General features: G+C 41.4%; 1 protein-coding gene across 1 annotated transcript; it reads right to left on the reverse strand.

The window, feature by feature from the left end:
- Nucleotides 1-3868: 3868 nt before the first annotated feature.
- LOC113140548 (mucin-2) lies at nt 3869-20892 on the reverse strand. Its single transcript, XM_026324416.1, has 13 exons — nt 20771-20892; nt 9586-12306; nt 9049-9213; nt 8259-8357; nt 8035-8144; nt 7887-7945; nt 7655-7794; nt 7386-7520; nt 6619-6661; nt 6366-6403; nt 6181-6268; nt 5753-5945; nt 3869-4842 (listed from the first exon to the last, which is right to left on the reverse strand). The coding sequence occupies exons 1-13, from the start codon at nt 20820-20822 to the stop codon at nt 4714-4716; spliced, it is 3972 nt and encodes a 1323-aa protein (XP_026180201.1). The 5' UTR covers nt 20823-20892; the 3' UTR covers nt 3869-4713.
- Between the last annotated feature and the right edge of the window lie 1897 nt (nt 20893-22789).

The raw sequence follows: 22789 nt of genomic DNA on the forward strand, positions 1-22789 counted from the left end.
AACTCACACATATTCTATTCGTTTCCTTCAGTAAAAAGTCCAGGAAAGTCAAGTCACTGATATGACTGACTTTATTCATTAATACACAGTTTATGTTTGTGCCAATCTGAATAAATTAAATTTCTTTTCACAAATAGAAAGGATTGGTGAGATGAGTTTAAAGGGCTTTAACCTCCATTACGTCTCCAGTTGTAATTCTATCAAAGAGACTGAGGAGGAGGTTTTTTTTTTTTTGGCAGCTGTTAGTGGAGACATAAGGTTTCTGGGAAATGTTTCATAATTTTATGTACTTCACTGGCTGCTGCAGAGCTGCATTAGTGAAAGTGAATTACAACCTTCTCTGTGACTTAATAGAGAGAAGAAGGGAGGGAGGGCGAGAAGGCTGAAAGAATAACAGCAGATTTCTGCTCATTCACAGCTAGAAAATAGCAGAGCAGGTGGCTTCAGCTTCCTTTGTGGGTATTCTTGGCCGAAATTTATTGGACTGTTTTGTTGCCAATCGTGAATTATAAATTTAAGTGTTTGCAAACTATCTTCTCCATCTGTTCCAGTTAAGTCTCTCAGACTGCTTCATATGCTGCAGTCTGTCTGTTTTTTGGGTGTTGAGTCCCAGAACTTCTTCACATCTTCTATGATCACAGGATTTTTATTTTTTACTTTTATGAATGTGGAAATAAACTTGGATCATTAAATGTAATGTGAAGTAGTTGTGGAGCTCAGGTGCTTTAGAGTCCAGGGAGAACTTGGCAGAATAACTGTTTATGAATGACAGAAGACCCTTTTTCCCTTTTTGGAAAAAAAATTAAAAATTACATTAGTGTTGTTTTGTGAACTGTATTTCTATCAACTTAGTCAATAACTAAAAAACAGCCTTCTTTTAAAGCATAGTGTCAATACGTAAACTAAAAACTATTTAAATGCACCTTGACCAGAAACTGTAAAAAAAAAAAAAAAAAAAAAATTCGCCAAATTTGAAGTTTCCTTGCACTTGGAGTTGGACTGAGGAACTATTTTAGATTGCTTTAGTGCAGTTTCTTGGAACAAAGAATCAATAGCTCATTGTAAGAGCCACATCTTAATCACATCTTAAATGTGTGATCAGGCCTGATATGTGGAGCTGTTGTATCTCTATTTCTGCTCTCAGGAAAGTGGAAGTCGGTGGTCCAACTCGCTTGTCTCAGTAGCTCGATGCTTATTGGATTGCCTCCTCATTCCCACAGCTCCAGCAGGTCAAATGACTAGGATGCGTAGTTCACAGGCGCTAAGTGGTCTATCGATCAGTCGGCCGAGCCCATGGGTTGATGGGATGTTCTGCAGCAGACAGTCAGGACTTGGCAGGCCGGTAACGGGTACAAAATACGATGCATTCCTCCACAGATGAGAAACACTGCCCTGGCTAACAGAAAGAAAGGCATTCAATACAGCAAAAATGCATCACATATAGGGTATAATTCATGATAATGGGGAAATCAGTTTCTCAGAGTATCGGCATTTTAAATTTTACCACTGCCAAGATGAAAAACATGTATCTTCTAAATGATGATGAGATAAAGTTTTTTTTTTTCTAGAGTTGGGTGGTTAATATTTATTATTATTACAGGCCACAAAAAGTAAAAAAAAAAAAAACTATATATAATGAAACATTAACAGGTTTTGACATATTTCTCTTACATTTAGACCAAATCCACTCAAAACATACACCTGCCCCCCTATAGCATGACATAATAGCTTATCTGGTTACATAATCTCTGATATAATTAAAATATTCAGAAGCTCAATGACTTAATGTTTGTATAAACTTACCCGAGGTTCATTCTAGTTGTCCCACTGCTTTTGACAAAATAAACCAATATGCTATTTTGGCACAAGGCGGAGGAGAAAATGTGTGATTTAAATTAACGCCTTGGTTATGACAAATAAACTGTCAGTTCAAAATATGTTGCACATCGCAGAATGGGGAATATTAATCACAACACGCTTTAGCAAGTGTGTTGAAGCTCACACAAACAGCTGCTTAGTTTTACTCTGAGATGAATTAAGATCCAGCCCTTGAACTGCCCTCGATGCAAAGACACAGATGCACACATTTGTTCTATATGTGCAAATATTAACCAACACGCCACATGTGCTTTTGATTTGATTTGTATTCCAGTGACCTAGTGGCCAAGATTAAGTCCTGTGAAAGCCAGATTTAGCCAAATCCCGACCAAATCCCACCTTTTAAGAGCCTGTGAGGAGAACACACTGCCGGCCAAGTTTTTACACAGATGCCAACATAAAACTTCTGAAGCTTTCAAACAGCTCATCACTCAAAAATGCTGCATATTGCACAGGGAGAGGATTTGTAGGTGAAATGCACATTCACCATTAACTCAACCTCCAAGAATAATCCCATTAACACCGTGATTCTTGTGTCCATTCAATTCAGTCGAAAAGCCTTCAGCTGTGGTGGTATGCATGATAAACCACACCAGAACACATTATCCACTTTGAATTAGACCGATGATGCATTTCTAAAGCAGTGCAGCAAACTAAATGTTGAACTTTGCACACGCCGATTTTCAGACATAAAGAATCTGACAGTGACTGTACAGAATATACAACATCACAGTAACATGCTTCATCTGCCTGTCTCTTCTCATTTTGTTTGACTTCCTGTTTGTGTTATACAACTCTCAATGGACCTACCCATGTATTCTGCTTAACATGTTTTGACTTTTTATGCTCTGTTACTGTTGTAAAGGCTAATTTCCCCTCTGGCTGAGAGAACATAGTTGCAAATAAACCATTTGGCTAACACTTTTTGGTGATTATGATTAATCGATGACTTTAAATGGAAAAAACTGATAGTTTAGTTACATTGTGAAGAAAATGTTTTCAACATATACAGTAGTTCAGTACAATAGTACACACCTGTGAGGGGCCGTGCTGGTAGACAACAAACCAATAAGTTTTTGTTTTGGGGGCTTTTTTTACCCACAATGCAAAATTATCACAATTTCAAAAAAGAAGAAAATTCTGGGCCCATAAAAGAGGTCTACCGAACATAATTAAACTCAGAAAAACTTCAACAAATCGACTAGACTGACCAAACAAAGACAAAATGACCTCCAAAGTGAACACAAGGAAGTTTAAGTAATGGCTGATCAGGCCATTAGAAACAAGAGGGGGATTACATAACATACACAACTAACTAAATAACAGATACAGATGAAACTTCAAGTCTGTCATCTTACAACAACTTAAAGTAACATGGAAACAAATGCATTACAAATGTACATTAGACTAAACAAAATAAAGAAAATCTTCAAATCCAGAGATCCCGGTTCCCCCTTCATCTTTCAGCCAATGGAATGGTCCTTGAATGTGGCCTCAGCATGAGACCAGGCTCCACCCACAGCCACCTCTTTTGCCACACCAGGAACAGGTAACAGGTAACAGGTAACTCAAAACAAGGAAAGATAAACTAATAACACAAATGACAGAACAATGTTAACTGAATGTGTGTGCTTCATTCAGAAAACAATGTTGTGTCAAAACTACTAATAAATGAAATCCTATAAACTGTAACTGACCGTCTTATTTAACCTGGAAATAAAGTGAAGTTGCAACTAAGAAGAATCTTGTCAGGAGTCAGTGAATAATGATATTTTAATATATTTTATATATATTCACTCCTCTGACAGTAAACTTTAAGCCATCTCCATCAAACATAGTCCTTTGATCAGTTCAGATTCAGCTATAAAATACTTTTAATTTCAACTCATGGGAGAACAAAGCTGTTGAAGTACATACACTGACTACATCCTTCAATGAGCAGAAACCCAACTGTTTTGGTTAAATGAATTTATTTCCATTGCGCACACACACTCACACACACATTCAATAATTTACAAAAGCTTTACACACTTATAAAACAGTTCACTTTCTCAAACACATAAGGATAAATATATATATATATATATAAGAGTTTTGTATACAGGTGATAATTGGCACATCCAGGAGACAGGCTTTATCACCAGCTTTTCAGAATGTTTCCTATTCGTCAAACAGACAATTAAAATAGGCACATTTCGCAGGTGCAGCTTAAAAAGAACAGTGGCAGATACAATATAATTCCCTTTAAAAAAATATCTCAACCAGGGATCCAGCCCCTTTAGTCATCCAAGATTTATTCTGCTAAAAAATAATCATGCTCTTCAGAAAGATACCTAGTAGCCCCAGATAGCCCACATTCAATTTACAGCAGATTTCAGAGAAAAACTGATGGTAAACTTAACACACACTTTAGTGCAATTAGCAAGAAGATGCTTCATTGGAAAAGATTATAGGATGATTTTTTTTAAAAGATGATTTTTTTTTAAAGCATAAAAATGTCAGATGTGCCTTTAAAAACAAGTTGTACTGAGCAAAAGCGACACCTACTGGTTATATTTAGCCACAGCAGACATCAAGCATACAATCTCACTTTTCAAAAATAAAGTTTTTTTATTTTTAATATTTTGTATAAATGAATCTCTTTGGTAGCTCTTTCCCAGACAAACAAAACAAAATGTGCCTAGTGCTTTGCTATTTATCAATGAAAGCTAAACAATGCATTAGTAACCTACCCCTGCTCAGAAATTGGGACTGTAGTTCCAGAGTTCAAATTAGTGACTTTTTTTAAAATCCTCATTTCTATGTGGATTTTATTCCCGGCTGGGAAAAAGTTCTTCAGTTTTTCTTGTCATCTCCTGGTAAGAAGTAGGGGTTCTCATGGCCTTGAACCAGATAGGAGTAACGGGACGGAGTTTTACCTTTGAAAGTCTTCATTGTCTCTGGGTTGAGATCGTATGATCCCGACTGAAATGTCAGTAGAAGCAGTGAGTGTATTAGTGATTTTTAGATATAGGGATTTCATACATCCACACACACTAACACCAACAAAAAAGTGAAGGACAAACACAAGTAACCTTATACATAAATAACAGTCTACTCCCAAACTAGCACCCAGGGAGTTTCTTTGAACAGTCACTCACTAGATTTAGTAAGATCAAACTTTCCACAACAATCAAAGATCTCTCATGAAGTTTCCAACCACCCAAAAATCCCAACACCATAATTGTCTCTGTGGTTTGTCTAAATCATCAGGAGGGAGCATCAAGGCAAATCACAGTCTAAAAGCAAAGCCAGGCCTTACCTTTTTCCATCCTTTCTGCTTCAGCTGAGACCCCTAAAGCAACACACTGGGAGTCAGGCAAAGCAGGGAGCATGGGAGGGAGCTCTGTGCTAACACTAAATGTGCATACTGAATGATTGGGTTAAACATACTGGCGTGCATAGGACTGAAACAATAATCGGTGATCTAACCTGGCTCTAAAGTGATATCAGTAGGCGATTGATTTGCATTAAGTTGTTGATTTGCAGATCAAAAATCTTGTAGTTCCTTAAGGTTGAGCTATATTTGGTAGAAAATGATATCAAAAACTGTTTCAATGTGTAACAGGGCCCACCTGCACACTGACATGTAGTATTTGATGCTAAAACAATGGTTTTATTTCAACCTAATTTAGTGTGATTTTAACCTAAATGTAGATTTCACCTGCATGAACACTGGGCAGGTTTAAGATCAATAAGCAGATACAGTCTTTTTGCAAGTCGACAGCGACACAGAATAAATTCAGAGTTGATTTAACAGATAATTGATGCAAGCCTGAGGATTCGTGGAAAGTGATTCCAACAACATCCTCCAGAAACATCCTTGATAACTCACCAGTCCATTGGTTTGATACATTTTATCCACCAAGACGTGGCTGCTGCCCCCTTCTGTCATCTCTATGGTAGGTGCAGGATCCCACTTAGAGGTGGCGCGAGGGATGGGGGTGATGCCAGTGGGCCAGGGCTGGTTTGTGTTATCTGATGAGTATGGACTGCTGCTGTAGTCAGGCTTGCTCCTTGAACATCTCCTGAAATACACACACAAAGAAACGTATGATAACGTAATATTGGAAGGATGATTATTTCTATATTTTTCTATTTATTTCAATTGCAACAATGAATTGATCCTAACAAATATAATTAGATGATCCTGTAAAACCTCTCTAGTACATGGTAAAGAGATAATAAACACTGTTTATAAAAGAAATCAATACCAGGGCTGCCAGTGTAATGTTTAGAGGATCAGTGTTTTTATGCTCTCACCAGCAGCAGAATATAAACAAAGCCAGGGTCATGATGAGAAGAATTCCTCCTAGTACACAAGAAATGACCACCACTGCCAGCAGAGCCGCTGTACAGACACACATGAACGCATATTTCAGTTTGTATGGCTCTGTTACTACTGATGCTCCATGATTTCTGTGTTTTAAAACCACGATGTTACTCACAGTTGTTGCAGTTAAACCCTGAGTATCCAAACGGACATCTAAAAGAAACAGAGCAGTCATATTTACATTTCATGGCTATGCTGTCAAATATTATTGGAGTTCAGCACTTCATCCACATGGGGGAGCCAGCAGCTTAATGTCAGCATGTACCACACACACACACACACACACACACACACACACTAACACACAGGCACCCCACACCTGACAGCCAAAACCTACCCTGTAAAAAAAGTTAAAAGCGTGTACGTACGGTTGACATGTGTCTCCCACTGCCCTCTGCCCACTTGGACATGCTAAAAAAAAGAAACAATATATTAATCACACTCGCACAATGTTCCCCATAAAGAGAGAACATAACAAGCTACAGTTTCAAATTCAGCCACGGACGATGGAGAAGTACTGTGTGCCTGATCACGCATGAACACAGTGACACTATGGTTATACAGAAGCTACATGATGACCTTTCCAAACAAGAATATAATAGTCTGTTACTTTTTCTGGGAAAGGAGATCTATGCAACATTTATCTTAAGGGCTTCTTTTTTATGAGCTCTTCCTATAGCTGATCTCCATGGTCCCAACACTCTGTACAAAACGAAAGCTGTGATTCTTCCGCTTGTTTCCAGGGAAACAACCCTGTTAAATAGAAATAAATTCGAGAGATAAATGAAGTATAGGTCAAAGGGCGGCATGGAGAAAAGGCTATAGCTCTTGACCTCGTCTCAGAGTCTTGCTCCCTGTTGTTTCTCTCTCACACTCAAGCATTTGAGCGAGGATAAGAAGGATTTGTTACAGTTCTCTTAACTGTAGATCAGCTGGGCAATTTTTGCGCAAGCTTGGTCTCAGACTCTGTGGGTTTCCAGCTCTTACAGTGCAGCTTTACCAATTTATAGTGCTATGGCAGCAGAACACTATAAAGATAATAAAAAAGGCACTACGTAAAAAGTAGAGCATTTACTGGTCCGTTCAAATCTAGAACAAGTCTTGAGAAAGCAGATAAATACAGAATTAATTTTACCTTTGCAGCTGGTGTTTGAGTACATAGTGGAGACGTAGCCCTCTTTACAGAAACATAGAGGCTGGCCTTTTGTAGTAGTGCATGATGTAGTGGAGACCTCACAAGGTAATGGCTCCCACTCACAAAGGTTTGCACCTAAACACAGAGGAAATAAAAAAAGGACATATAAGGAAAAACCAGGCTAAAACATTTGATTAAAACCTGTCAGGTTTTCCTCTAAAGTCAAATTACACAACCCTTGTCTTAGGTAACGTACTACCAATACTTACCCCTGAAGGTAGCATTAGCAAAAATGCTGTTTGAGTCTGAGGAGTTGGCTATAGCGTCAGTAATGGCCTGATCAACAGACTCTTGAGTGACAGTGGTGCTTGTGAAGACATTATTCACAGACGCCTGAACACTTCCTGGTCTAAAGAAATGCAGAGAAGCATCAGAACAGGTAAGAAACTGTTTGTAATTTGTTGTATAATGTCTTTGTGCAGCAGGAGACAGAGTACTCACTGAAGTTGCACAACATCAGACAGCATGTACCCCGGCTGATTTTTCAGGGCATCTCTCAGCTATGAAACAGCATAAACATCTGGTTAAATGACTGAGAATGGGGCATTTATTTGAACTAGTCCAGCTGCTTCGTGATCTTACAGCCTACCTCTGCTGAGATCCTAGCTGCAGTTGTTTGGAAGATTGTTGAGGACCTGTTGTTCATTTCAGGATTAAAGCTCAAGGAAGTCAAATGAAGTTGGCCTGGGAACACTTGGGCTGAGCAGAGAGATGGGGAGCAGGAAATAAATCTTTAACTTCCACCACCACATTATGATCTCTGATATGGTCATTTTTCATGTGACCAGATATGAAATGATGTTACGTTCTCACCAGGTACACATTGGCCATTCATCAGGTAGTTACCAGAGAGACACTGGCAAGTGCCATTGAGACAGATGCTTTGAAGTGGGCAGGGGACCAAGGGGCACACTGGTGAGAGATGGAAATAACTGATTTATTAAACAAACAGCCACGTGATTTGTTCTTCTTATGTGAACTGAGAGCAGCAGAAACATATAACCGTCTGGAGCCTATAGGCCTGTCGACGAATATTAATATTAATATTTGAACAGCGGCTATTGGAAAGCTGTAAAGGGCTTTGGTAAACTTGTTAGCTTACTTACACATTAAATATGCAGGTCAACATACAGCAACTTATCTGACTTGTATTTCTGATGAACATAAGTTTCACTCTGTTTTAGCTCTCTGTTTGGTCACTACCAACTGTTTATGGAAATATTGTCTTGGCTCTATAGCAGCTAAAGGCCAGTCGCTGACTGTCTGCTGTTTGGTGCAGCAGGTGGTGAATAATGTTTTTTTTTTCCACTGAAAATACCTGCTCTGTGACAGCAATCAGAGTGAATGGAAAAAGAAGGATGTGGCTGGACAGATTACCAGTAAGCTCAAACTTACTCAAAAGCAACTTCAGATCAGGTGATAAATCTCTATAGGTTTATGGCTATGAGTAACACCTTTAAATCATTGTACTGTTTTCACATCATTATCAGTATTTTCTTTGATTGTGCTGATCGGTAAAATCCTTTGCTGTAGAGTTTGGTTTAGACTAAAATACACGTATACCTGGACTGACTAAGGTAAAATAATAGACAAAACTACAAACCGATGACTGGACTCAGGGTGGTTATTGGAGGGGCCGCTGAGGTGGAGCTGCTGACAGTTGGTCGCAGGGTGGTGGTACCAGTAGTGATGGTGGGTGAGGTTGTTGTATTGCCATTGGGTGGATTAGTCGAAATGGTGGTTTCTGTAGTGCGGCTGAACGTTATACCTTCAAAAACATATAAAGATTAGACAAATATTTTAGACAGATAACAGTGTGTAATAGTGGACGTTTACATGCACAGCTTCCTGAATAAAGCTTCAGGAGGTAAAATTAATACAATTTTTTTCCACTAAATCTCCAGCTATGCCTACAAAAAGCTGTAAATTCAATAATGTATTCATTCATTAAATCATTTTATCGGAATAATAGTTCTACAAAGACCATATATAAGACTTATATAAGACTTGACATTACATTTAGTAAATTGCCCAATAAAGCTTTGCCCTCAGGTTGATTTATTGCTGTTACTAATCTCCATCTCACCTTCATGTTATAGTATTATTTTGTAAGAACACAACATCATGCTGATAGTCCTACCTCCTGGGGTTGTTGTTGAGGGACTAAGGGTGGTGGTATTTCCAGTGGGGGGTACAGTGCTACTGCCTGGGGAGGTGCTTGGAGGGATAGAGCTGGAGGTGGAGATGGAAGTAGGTGAAGAGGGTGGGGGTCCAGGTGTTGTGCTTGTGCTGATGGTGGAATTTGGGGGAATGGTAGTGGATGTGGGAGTCTCAGAGGTGTTATTAGAGGTTGTTGCACTTGGAGTGATAGTTTGCTTGGTTTGTGTGACCGGCGTGCTCGTAGCCAAGGTCTGATTGGTTTGTGTGACCGGCGTGCTCGTAGCGAAAGTCTGATTGGTTTGTGTGACCGGCGTGCTCGTAGGGAAAGTCTGATTGGTTTGTGTGACCGGCGTGCCCGTAGGGAAAGTCTGGTTGGTTTGTGTGACCGGCGTGCCCGTAGGGAAAGTCTGGTTGGTTTGTGTGACCGGCGTGCCCGTAGAAAAAGTCTGGTTGGTTTGTGTGACCGGCGTGCCCGTAGAAAAAGTCTGGTTGGTTTGTGTGACCGGCGTGCCCGTAGAAAAAGTCTGGTTGGTTTGTGTGACCGGCGTGCCCGTAGAAAAAGTCTGGTTGGTTTGTGTGACCGGCGTGCCCGTAGGGAAAGTCTGGTTGGTTTGTGTGACCGGCGTGCCCGTAGGGAAAGTCTGGTTGGTTTGTGTGACCGGCGTGCCCGTAGGGAAAGTCTGGTTGGTTTGTGTGACCGGCGTGCCCGTAGGGAAAGTCTGGTTGGTTTGTGTGACCGGCGTGCCCGTAGGGAAAGTCTGATTGGTTTGTGTGACCGGCGTGCCCGTAGGGAAAGTCTGATTGGTTTGTGTGACCGGCGTGCCCGTAGGGAAAGTCTGATTGGTTTGTGTGACCGGCGTGCCCGTAGGGAAAGTCTGGTTGGTTTGTGTGACCGGCGTGCCCGTAGGGAAAGTCTGGTTGGTTTGTGTGACTGGCGTGGTTTGTGTGACCGGCGTGCCCGTAGGGAAAGTCTGGTTGGTTTGTGTGACCGGCGTGCCCGTAGGGAAAGTCTGATTGGTTTGTGTGACCGGCGTGCCCGTAGGGAAAGTCTGGTTGGTTTGTGTGACCGGCGTGCCCGTAGGGAAAGTCTGGTTGGTTTTTGTGACCGGCGTGCCCGTAGACAAAGTCTGGTTGGTTTGTGTGACCGGCGTGCCCGTAGCGAAAGTCTGGTTGGTTTGTGTGACCGGCGTGCCCGTAGGGAAAGTCTGGTTGGTTTGTGTGACCGGCGTGCCCGTAGCGAAAGTCTGGTTGGTTTGTGTGACCGGCGTGCCCGTAGCGAAAGTCTGGTTGGTTTGTGTGACCGGCGTGCCCGTAGGGAAAGTCTGTTGGTTTGTGTGACCGGCGTGCCCGTAGCGAAGGTCTGGTTGGTTTGTGTGACCGCGTGCCCGTAGGGAAAGTCTGATTGGTTGTGTGACCGGCGTGCCCGTAGGGAAAGTCTGGTTGGCTTGTGTGACCGGCGTGCCCGTAGGGAAAGTCTGGTTGGTTTGTGTGACCGGCGTGCCCGTAGGGAAAGTCTGGTTGGTTTGTGTGACTGGCGTGGTTTGTGTGACCGGCGTGCCCGTAGGGAAAGTCTGGTTGGTTTGTGTGACCGGCGTGCCCGTAGGGAAAGTCTGGTTGGTTTGTGTGACCGGCGTGCCCGTAGGGAAAGTCTGATTGGTTTGTGTGACCGGCGTGCCCGTAGGGAAAGTCTGATTGGTTTGTGTGACCGGCGTGCCCGTAGGGAAAGTCTGGTTGGTTTGTGTGACCGGCGTGCCCGTAGGGAAAGTCTGGTTGGTTTGTGTGACCGGCGTGCCCGTAGGGAAAGTCTGGTTGGTTTGTGTGACCGGCGTGCCCGTAGCGAAAGTCTGGTTGGTTTGTGTGACCGGCGTGCCCGTAGGGAAAGTCTGGTTGGTTTGTGTGACCGGCGTGCCCGTAGCGAAAGTCTGGTTGGTTTGTGTGACCGGCGTGCCCGTAGGGAAAGTCTGGTTGGTTTGTGTGACCGGCGTGCCCGTAGGGAAAGTCTGGTTGGTTTGTGTGACCGGCGTGCCCGTAGGGAAAGTCTGGTTGGTTTGTGTGACCGGCGTGCCCGTAGCGAAAGTCTGGTTGGTTTGTGTGACCGGCGTGCCCGTAGCGAAAGTCTGATTGGTTTGTGTGACCGGCGTGCCCGTAGGGAAAGTCTGGTTGGTTTGTGTGACCGGCGTGCCCGTAGGGAAAGTCTGGTTGGTTTGTGTGACCGGCGTGCCCGTAGGGAAAGTCTGATTGGTTTGTGTGACCGGCGTGCTCGTAGCCAAGGTCTGGTTGGTTGTAACTGGAACAGTATCAATGCCTGCGGTCGTCATACTTGTAGCTGATGTGTGATTGCTGGCTGCAGGAGGTGTGGTGGTTGGATTTGTAGTCTCAGTATCGTTGGTGACAGGGCTTATCTTGCTTGTAGTGGACAGCGTTGTGTCACTGTACGTAAGTGAAGGAAAGGAATTCGGGCTGCCAGTGGTGCTGTTGAATGTAGCGGGCCCGGGGCTTGTATTAGATAATGTGGTCCCTGAAGGGATGATGGATGGTCCCAGTGTTTTAGGTTCTTTTGTGACATTTTCTGTACTTGAAGCTGTGACGTTCTCTGTAGCGGATAGTGTTGAAGTTGTAAAACTTGTGGCAGTCCTGGAAAAGGTTGCAGGAGTGCTGGATGTCTCATTGAGCCCATCAGTGCTAACATTTAAGGCCATGCCTACAGTCAAAACAAAAACATAAAATAGAAGCAGCTTGTCACTTCTCTTGATGGGGATGCAACATAACATTGACTGACATGGTGAATATGTGGCTATTTAAAGATCAAACAAACACAAAATCATTAACATTAATTTTAAGCTGTGTTCATTCTCATTAGACACACAGAGTTCTGTATTCGTGGCTTCTTCGCTCTGGTTTGGCCCTTGACAATGTCTGCGAGACCTGCGTAGACCTCATCTTCTAAGTTACACATTGGTGCGCATCACCAGTATGTTGTTTGTATTTAGCTATTTGGTACGATTTAAGTGTCTAAATATATTTTTGCTATTCAGACTTCAGATATTCAAGTTTTTTGTTTCATTGCTCATAATAAATTTTCTAATCTTGTGGGGGGGGGGGGGTCAGCACAAAAAGCAAAAGGCTGGTGTAACGTAAAACACTGTGCAAACCGAAGCTGTTCAGAAATTAGTTTTTGCTTTACTAACTGATATTTCAGGGTTTTCCCTTTTGAAATTCTGGGGTATAGTTTTCATCAAAATCTAGGGTTTTCACATGATTGCACAGACTTAAACAAAATTAGATATTAAAATGTAGACCTGCATCAGTTTTTAAGTCAGAAGTGGCAGACTTTATGCTGGTCTCAGGGCAACAAGGTTGAATAAACATTTAAAAGTCAGTGTGCAAAAAGTTAACACAGCTTTGACTCAGCAGATAAGAAGTGCCATAAGTGATGGCTGTTTATTGAGATTTGTCAGTCACAAATGTTCCCGACTTCATTTGACCAAAAAGAACTGCCTCCTATTTGTCCAGTGTGCTGTTGTGACGCCTGTACCCATTTAGCCTGCTCCCACTCTCTGCTTTGTGTATGGGGGAACAGAGGAAGACAGAGGGCAGATTGAGGAGCGCTACAAACAGCAGGAGGTCTTTGATAGTGGTTTTAGCCTGTTTATCTCAGCTCCTCATCTGTATGCATTGAATGATTACATTCACAGCCCCTTTTCAGTATCCACAGACAGGGAGAACATATTTCTAGGAGTCAGGTTGGTGGCCGCCTTGCACAAACAGTTTTCTCCAGTAAGTCATCTCAAAAGCACAAGGAAGTGTTGCATAAACCAAGATTAATATCAAATCCTGAGCATGATATGATTATCATCTGTGTGTGCAAGGCCTTTTGCAACTTAATGTCATTAAAAAAAAAAAAAAAAAAACAACCACAGGCTCCACACCCCGTGTTACAGCAAACCTTTACCAATATGATGTACACAAATATATATATATATATATACACACACACACACACACACACACACACACATACTAACCTTTAAATATTTATTACATGAGCAATAAGACATTAAGCAGTCTATGTTGTTAGATAAGTGTGCTTGAAGACATGGGAAAACATTTATAGTCTCATGATGGTTTCAATGGCCATAAAGTAAAGGAGTGGCAGAGTTAAACAGGGTTAGATCTCTATGTGAAGCAACGCAGTGTGAGATTACTGCTGTAAAACACACATGTATCATTTTGTGGTTGACTCATTAAGATTAGGACTTAAAGGCAATGGACTAATCTTACTGGGTCAAAAGAGATCAAGATTAATGAAAACCTCTTAATTCAGATCTAGCCAACCCTGTCTGCGTGTTACATTTTCCACAGTATCGTTTCCAAGTACCTGTGTGTATCTGTGAGTTGAAGTTTAAACACCTCACTGTCTGACGCATTCCTGTACACTTTACATTTTACTATAATCTCACAGGCAAATAGCTCTACCCGCTTGTATCAGAAATTAATTTTTCAAATTCCTTTGGCTTTGTTCAAACTGGGCAGTCAGTTTCAGTTTACTCTCCATCCCGTAGATTAGTCAGGTATGTGTGACTTGGCCCACTGCTTTAGCTGTGTGCCAGAGGTTTTTAACCGACAATCAATTAATTCTGGGGCACCTATTAAAAAGTGGCATGAACACGGCTGGTGTGGATTTATTAATGCAGCAGCCATAACCACTTCGTGCATGTCCAGAAAAAAAAAAAACTCCAGCATGTTTCACCTCCACATAGAGTAACTGTCCGAATCAAATGTTTTAGTGTACCAGCCCACCTCTCCATCTTGACTGATGACGCACTAAACATGAGAGAGGCATTCTGTAATTAAACACTTAATCTGTCAAATTTGGACAAGGGATCACTAAGTATTGTACTGCAGTACTATCATAAGGTTAAACATTTTTATCTTAACTGAATAAACTAGCGATATTTCTGTCATTCCAGTACTTTCTATTTGGCATTATGGACCACATGAGACATTTCTAAAGTTCCTTTCATTCTTTTAAATCCACAATGAAATTCTGGTATGATTTTCAAATTCTACTCTACTACAATGGTTTTGTAAAGTTTTTTCATGAAATGAATATGGTCTGGTGTTGCTAACAGAACGGCCAAGGTCCTGAACATGTCATACCATACAAAGCCTCATTGTTGAGGTATTTCTGATATCTTCCTACAAGCCATAAACAAAGAAACAGAGAACACGCTATGGTCGCATCATAAAAGCCTAGAATCTATTTATGGACACAGAAAGTGACGGGCAATGTATCCTGTAAAGATAATTGCTTTAACACGAACAGACACTGTGGTTCTACTTCCACTGTAATTTTCATAATGATGTTTGTTTTTACCTTAAACATGCTGCTTCTCTATTTTAAATTTTATGGAAATGTCATCATAAATGAAGCGCACAAAATCAAGGGTGACTGACTTTTACAGCACGCAACAATGTGATCACTTCACACGACAGAGTATTCCTGAAACTACATTAACAAGCCTTGTTTTTTTGTTTTTTTTATTTTGACAGGGCAGGTTTTAGGTCTTTTAGGTCTGTGGCAATTGTGATGTGTGATCAACATGGAAAGATTCATGAAATCCACATGAGATAATGTAGACAGAGAGCTGGTCAGTGCAATACAGTTTAAACAGTGGAGTGTAATTAAGAGCACATTCTGCTCTGCACGTCTAACAGGGAGCCTTGTCTCTAAGGATTTAACCTACAGCCGGATAATCCTGTGCAGACACAAAAGGGATGACTGGGTCAGGGTGACTAGTGGGTCTAAGGTCAGCCTGCGAGCACACACTCAGGAGGATGTGGATAAGAAGGTCCGGCTTCAATCACTGGAAACTAGTCCTCCTCCAGTACGAACGCCAGAAACCTGGTTTGACAAACTACCACTTTACTGAATTCACTTGAACGTAGCCACACCTCTCTTTCTCGATGTAGAAATCAACCAAGTACTACGTGAGACCGTATCTGTTGCCAAGGAGACGTCTCCTCCCAGCTGCCAAAGCTTTGCCTCACTTGAGATGAGTAACAGAATCACAGAGAGAGTTACAGCTAGTCTTTGGCACTGATGCTCATACTACAGCTCAGCGCTGTACTTCAGGGGATTTCTATCCGTGCAACACAATGGTACTCCTGTGAGGTACCTGATGTACCTCCATAGAGTATCTGTCAGATCCAGTTCCACAAACACACCCTCAACTTCCTGTCCACACTCACACTCCCTGAGAACAAATCCTTGTCTGTAGTGATGACACATCTCTGGACTAATCTCCAGAAGGAATCCTGAGCAGTCCAGAGAGCTGCAGACAAACAACCTCTGTTGCCATGAAATATTGTCAGTTTATTGTTCAGGATGAGGGGGAAGAGCATTCCTGGAATAACTTTTTTATCACTTTCAGCAGAATTATAAGAAACATGGAGCTGATTAAAAGGACGCACACAGAGCAGGAGATGGACTGACAGGTTGTGACCCAAGAGTCAGGAAGAGCCTGAGGATAGAAGGCAGGATCTCATTAGGAGACAGAGGAGTCATGTGGAGAGCTGACCTGTTGTGGTGTGTGCGGCGGTACGACATCTGAAACAAGCTCATCAAAGACGGGGATGCTGGAGGCATACTGGACTACAGCTTTTAACTAATCACTGCTCACACTTTGGGTCACGTTGTCAGCTAATGAGAGTGAATATTTCTTACATACTGTTTTATGACCTCCTGTTATTTGAAGGTGCCCATCGCTGTGGTACAAACCTCCTGCCACACTAACGCAGATACACATTCAGTCTTCCCTTCCAGTTTGCTTTAGCGTCCATTGCTAAGGGACAACTGGTCTGAGGACTGCCACATCAAAGCAGCACAGCCGATGCCATTTCACAGAGAGAGACCTCACAGGAACCTTAATTCTCATCAACTAACAGTCCACCATCCTGCCAGACTGCAGGCCCATCAACACAACTTGCAGCCTCCAACATGACAATAAAGTTGAATCAACACCTCATTAAAACACTCACAACAAAACCATTAAAAGCTTTGTGACCACAGGATTTATTGCAGGAATAATGTATTACACTGGATTACTTTTAGCTAGGGGGACCTAATAAACTGGCAACTAAGCATTACAAATGTATGCTAAATCCCATATGTGAAGTTAACTGTGTCCCAATGTTTTGGATAAAACCAAACAAGTCTTTACAAATGTAAAAAAGAATATTCATAGTACTTGTTTACGTCTTTGAAAATAATTTGCTTGCAATCACTGAGTTAAACAGAAGAAAATTAAACAATTTCAGTAGTTTGATCTTTTGCTTGGATGTTATTTTTTTCTCCTCAACTCATTAAATGGATCATCACACGTGGCATTTTGTGTGAGGCAAAGGTCAACGAGGATACCTGATCTATTAACACAAGAACAACGCGCCTGTGATGAGCAGATGAGTAACAGTGTATCATTGACAGTGGAGGCTGAACTAGATTAACAGCCCAACTCTTTGTCCTGCTGAGACTTTCCTCTCTTCCATCTGGACTGTCACAAAAACTTCATCTTGGCTGGGACACTGGTTCTTCCTGCTGCTGACGAGACAGATTTGAGGCCTGACGCACTTATTTACAGGCCAGTCCAACACACACACACACACACACACACACAAAACAACACAAGGAAGAGGGCCACAGTAGTTTCACAGTTACTACTGCAAGACATTTGAAGGCCACACAGAGTAGCAAAATACAAGTTCATCTGATGTTATCTCAGTCGCTGTTATTTGTCATACTAGAGACCCTTTTCTTTGGTTCCTCTCTCAGCAGACGGTCCACAGTTTAAGTTGCATCCTCCATAGTAGGAGGAAGACAGAAATGAGCTGTTTGTATCTGAGTAAACAGAGGTCTTACACTGTGACTCGGAGGCAACAGATGGCTTCCTGGAGGACGAGCTCATTTGCAGGGCCTCTGCACATATCATATCCAATTAAAGCTCTGCCAGCACATGCTTTCCAATTACAGAGTGAGATTTACTGCTCTGGACTAGGTCTAATCCAACAGGATACAGCAGGGGCAGAGCAACAGAGCAACAGAGCAACAGAGCGAGAAGACAAGGAAAAAAAAAAAACAGCAGAGAAAACAGCAACAAGTGTGCTGCAAAAAGTGTCAACAGGTGGGAGGATGTCAAATGAGGAAGCTGTGATCAACTATCAATATCATACATAAACAAGCACTAAACTACAAACAATCACTGATAGTGGCTTTATCTACTTTATCTACTTCTCCCAATGACAGCAGTGAAAAACAGAGAGGGCAGGGATAATGATAATATGTGTGAGACTGATTTTTCAAGAACGTCATTCTCTCAAATGTGGTGATTCGTTTTTCAACTAGTGAAACAAAAATAAGTACACTGACTCAAGTGATGAGCTTTAAGTACAAATCTATGGTACTTGAACTTTACTTGAGTATTTGCATTTCATGCAACTTTCTACTTCTACTCAACGACATTCCAGAGGCAAATATTTCACTTTTCAGTCCACTACATCTGTCTGACAGCTGTAATTTCCAAATTATCATTTTTCATACCCTTCCTGTTCAGCAACAACTTCAAACATACAATAACTTGTAGAATATACTGCCCTGCTGCAGATGAATCTATCCATAGCATATAAAGCAATGTTCAACATAGTAATTCAATAGTATGAATAGTAATTCGCAGCAGTAATTCAATCTGATAACACTAAGACAGGAAATGATCTCATTACTTCTTCCAACAACATTAAATATTGTCAGAGAAATTCAAGTGAATGCCAATTTTCAGTATTTTTGCAATATTTCATGGAACAAGTAATAAATGAAGCAAATAAGCATCCAGTTAGTTGTCAGTGAAAATAATCATGTGCAGTCCTGGTTAGTTCACATTACAGTACTTCACATTATTAAAACTGTCCACACTGATACCTGATTAGATCTTGCATGCTCAGGTCATCAACTAATGATGACCGACCTTGAAAACATGACACATGTGGAGGAGCCATGACAGCTGTGTGAGGTATGAGGAAAGCAGAAGCAGAGGGAAGAGCTCAAGGTTTGCTATAGACGGTGCAGAGAAAATTAGGTGCCAGCCTGAGAGGAGGAGGATCACAACCCTCAGGAAGTCTTTTCACCTGGACTTTACTGCTACCTCAGACACACTCACTTATCCTCTACATCTCCATCATGTCCTAGTCTCTCTGCACCTCTGTCTTTCCACAAAAGTAAGACACATGACAGGAAGGGAAACGCACAAACAGCCTGAAGCTTTTCCAGCGAGTCTTCAACACATGACTGCGACTGTGTCTTCATATGGAAACCTTTAAACACAGAGATGCACTTCACAAGAGTCCAAAATAACACAAAGGGTGACTAATGGATTTTACTGCAGCTAAGCTTAGCTACACTGTACAATTCATCAAAATTCCTCAGGCTGCTTCACCGTACTGCTGAGGGCGTCCACTGACGCACATACAGAGTAAACTGTGTGTGGAGTGCGCAGCACTTCGTTGAGCCGGCTGTTGTGTTTTGACCAATGCGTCCTGTCTGGCATCTGTCCACCCCCAGAGAGCTTTGAGTCACACTGAAGGAGCAGTGACTCAGGGCTCAAGACTATTTGGGAAACCCCCATGAATGTGTAGGAAAAAAAAAAAAAAGACAAATTTTTCTGCAAAAACGTAATTAAAAGGATTAACCTATCTAAATAATAATAGCTGTTAGATAGTATTCCTTAACAGAATGTGATATCTAGTTATAATTAATATATATCACTTTGTATTAGTATCATTTATGAGCTGTAGAATGTATTCCCAGAATTTTTGTTAGAGCTGGCTTAACCATTAATAGATTTGCTAAACACTGAGGCCAATGATAAGTTCAGGAATTTATGGTTCTGTTTTTGCCAACGTGCTTTGTTGTTTTTTTTTTTTAAACGGATTGTAAAACTGCAATAAACCAAACCAAAAGAACAATATCACATTGTGTCTGTTGGTGCACATTGCCAAAATATATACGTCCTAAAATTTCCACATACCATAAACAGTGATAAATCTTTGTGTGGTTTCTGTTACGAGCTATTCCTTCCATAAGACACCAAATACAGTATTACTGGTCGTAAACATGCAAGAACATATGGCAAAAAGAGATTTATGCCAGTGAAATATGTTTCAGGAAAATATTTTGAGATATTAAGTTCAATATATATTATCTGCAAGAAACACTGCTGACATTTAAATAAGCTATAATAAACTGAATCAAAAATGGTGGTGGGCCACCAATCAAGACATAACCTTAAAAAAACAACAACTCATATACATGTGAAATGAGGCTCTGTGCCATCCATCCATCATCTATACCCACTTATTCCTTAACCAGGGTCACAGGGACCTGCTGGAGCCTATTCCAGCTCTCTTTGGGTGAAAGGCAGGGGTACACCCTGGACAGGTCCCCAGTCCATCACAGGGCCACATAGAGACAAACAACCTCACACACTCACACTCACTCCTATGGGCAATTTAGAGTCACCAATCAACCTGACATACATGTTTTTGGACTGTGGGAGGAAACCAGAGTACCTGGAGAAAACCCACACAAGCACAGGGAGAACATGCAAACTCCACACAGGAAGGTCCCTGATGGGTTTCAAACCAGGAACCTTCTTGCTGTGAGGCAACAGTGCTAACCCCACTAAATCCACCGTGCTGCCCCCAGCAGTTGAAATAAAATACATATGATGATACATAAAATACGATATAGCCTACTACTGCAGAATAAACTACCCAATAAGCAACACATGGGAGTTACAAGTTTAAAGGCAAAGTACAACAGAAACGCTATTTGTCCACTATTAAATCTGTGTTAAGAGTCAATAATAATACTGATAATAATTCACACAATAAACACATTTTTTATACTTTTCTTATAACACTTCTGTACTTAGGTCACTTTTCACTGCAGGATCTTCACTATAATGGAGCATTTTATTCTCTGAACACCTATTGTTAGATTGGATTTAAGGTTCAACTCTGACAACAGCTCCAGCGGTAAAAACAAGCTGAGCACGTTATTTTCCATCATCGTACTAATTAAATGTGTTACATCGACAGAAGTGAACATGACTCACCTTTGTCTAGAGCCGCCAGGAGAAGCGCGACAGGCAGGTAGGAGAGAAACATGTCTCAAGTCTCCAGTGCGACTTCGTCAATCGACTGTGGTGTCCCGTGTGGTGCCGGTGCAGGAGAGACTTATAACGGTGCCGTGAGGACGCCTGCTACAGGTGGCTCACACTGGGAGCCGCAGCCTCTCAGCCCATTAAAAGCTTCAGCGTCTCCTCTGATTGGTCCCAGCCTCCTGTCACTCATCGTCGCGGAGCTGTTAGGCTCTGCCTCCACCCAGGGACCAGCTCTCTGACAGTGAACCCGCCATCATCAGCGCAAAACATCCATCCATCCATTTTCTATACCCACTTATTCCTTAACCAGGGTCACAGGGACCTGCTGGAGCCTATCCCAGCTCTCTTTGGGTGAAAGGCAGGGGTCCACCCTGGACAGGTCACCAGTCCATCACAGGGCCACATAGAGACAAACAACCTCACACACTCACACTCACTCCTCTGGGCAATTTAGAGTCACCAATCAACCTGACATACATGTTTTTGGACTGTGGGAGGAAACCAGAGTACCTGGAGAAAACCCACACAAGCACAGGGAGAACATGCAAACTCCACACAGAAAGGCTGGGTTGCAAACTCAGGACCTTCTTGCTGCGAGGCAACAGTGCTAACCACTCAGCCAGCACAGAACAATAAAAGGTATTTTAAGCTCTTCGTTTGCATAAATGCACAAAGTCTGCAAATAAAAAGCTTAAAAGCACAGGCAGGTGTGATTAACACAGAAAAACCTTGATATTATTAATATTTCCAGTATAATCTATTGACTGTCAACAGCACATTTCTACAATAGATCTTTTATTTAGACTGAAGATCATTTTATATACATTTTTTCATTCATTCCACTATTTTCAATTTATGGCCTACACAATCTTTGTAGAGAAATTAGTTCTTATTTTTTCCTGTAACTACTCAGACAAACCCTGGGATTTTTTTATTCCATAGTTGTTTGTACTGTAGGTGCTTCAAGTCATTTGGATCTTTCTCTGTCAGGTAACCTGTTACATTAACACAAATGAATCCATCCTGTTGGGAACATGAATGTTAATACAAAACTTCATAGCAATCCTGGACTGACATTACCACAGAGCCTGCATGGCTAAAATACCTTAAATAACTAGATACCCCTTAACTAATTGAAAACCTGTGTTGAAAAGTAAAGGAGATCAATGACCGTCTGTGGTGCACAGCAACAAAATTCCACTCATATTTTATATTTTTGATCTGTACTTTTGATCGAGACTTTTAACAATATACATCAAACAATGACTAACCCAGAATCCAAATAACACAGGGTTAAATCAAACACACCCTAACCTAATGTTTGCATGTAATATGTCACTTCATTTTCCAAGAAGACTGCTTACAAAAACACCATTGTATATTACAGCAGCAGACTCACTTTTGCATGACAATTAGATTGTATGTAAACTATCTCCAGTGTAAACTATCCTGAAAATCTCCAAATTCTGTTTATTTCTCATTTGATATATATATTTTAGTTAGTCCTCTCACTAAGGTTCAGCCAGTGCCAAACAATCTCAAGTGTACTCAAGGTCTGGATAAAAACCTGGCCTCTAGCAGCCTCTTCAACTGGACCAATGCCAGGTCACCCTAACTTCGAACTGAATTTGGGTTGAATGGTTTGATATTTAATGCATGAAACTAATGGATGTGATGCCACGATGTGCTCAGCAGTAAGAGCTATCTAAATGTGAGATCAGTGTTTCTTAATGATGCATTTTATTATGTTTCATGTATGAAACTCAGAAGCTGCACAGGCCAGTTCATCCTTTATGCCATCAGCATCCTTTGCTAAAGAAATCTTACTGTACAAAAATGAGGACACAAAGAGCACAAACATAATAAACCCTGGCTGCAGTCATCCCTTCTCTTTACATTGTTATTGTGGACTTCTAAATGGGCTCAGGCATTTCAGGCTGAAGTGGATTTTGTCAGGATATGAAACAAAGT

Source organism: Mastacembelus armatus, chromosome 8 (assembly GCF_900324485.2).
Source record: "Mastacembelus armatus chromosome 8, fMasArm1.2, whole genome shotgun sequence".
In the NCBI taxonomy this organism is placed as follows: Eukaryota; Metazoa; Chordata; class Actinopteri; order Synbranchiformes; family Mastacembelidae; genus Mastacembelus; species Mastacembelus armatus.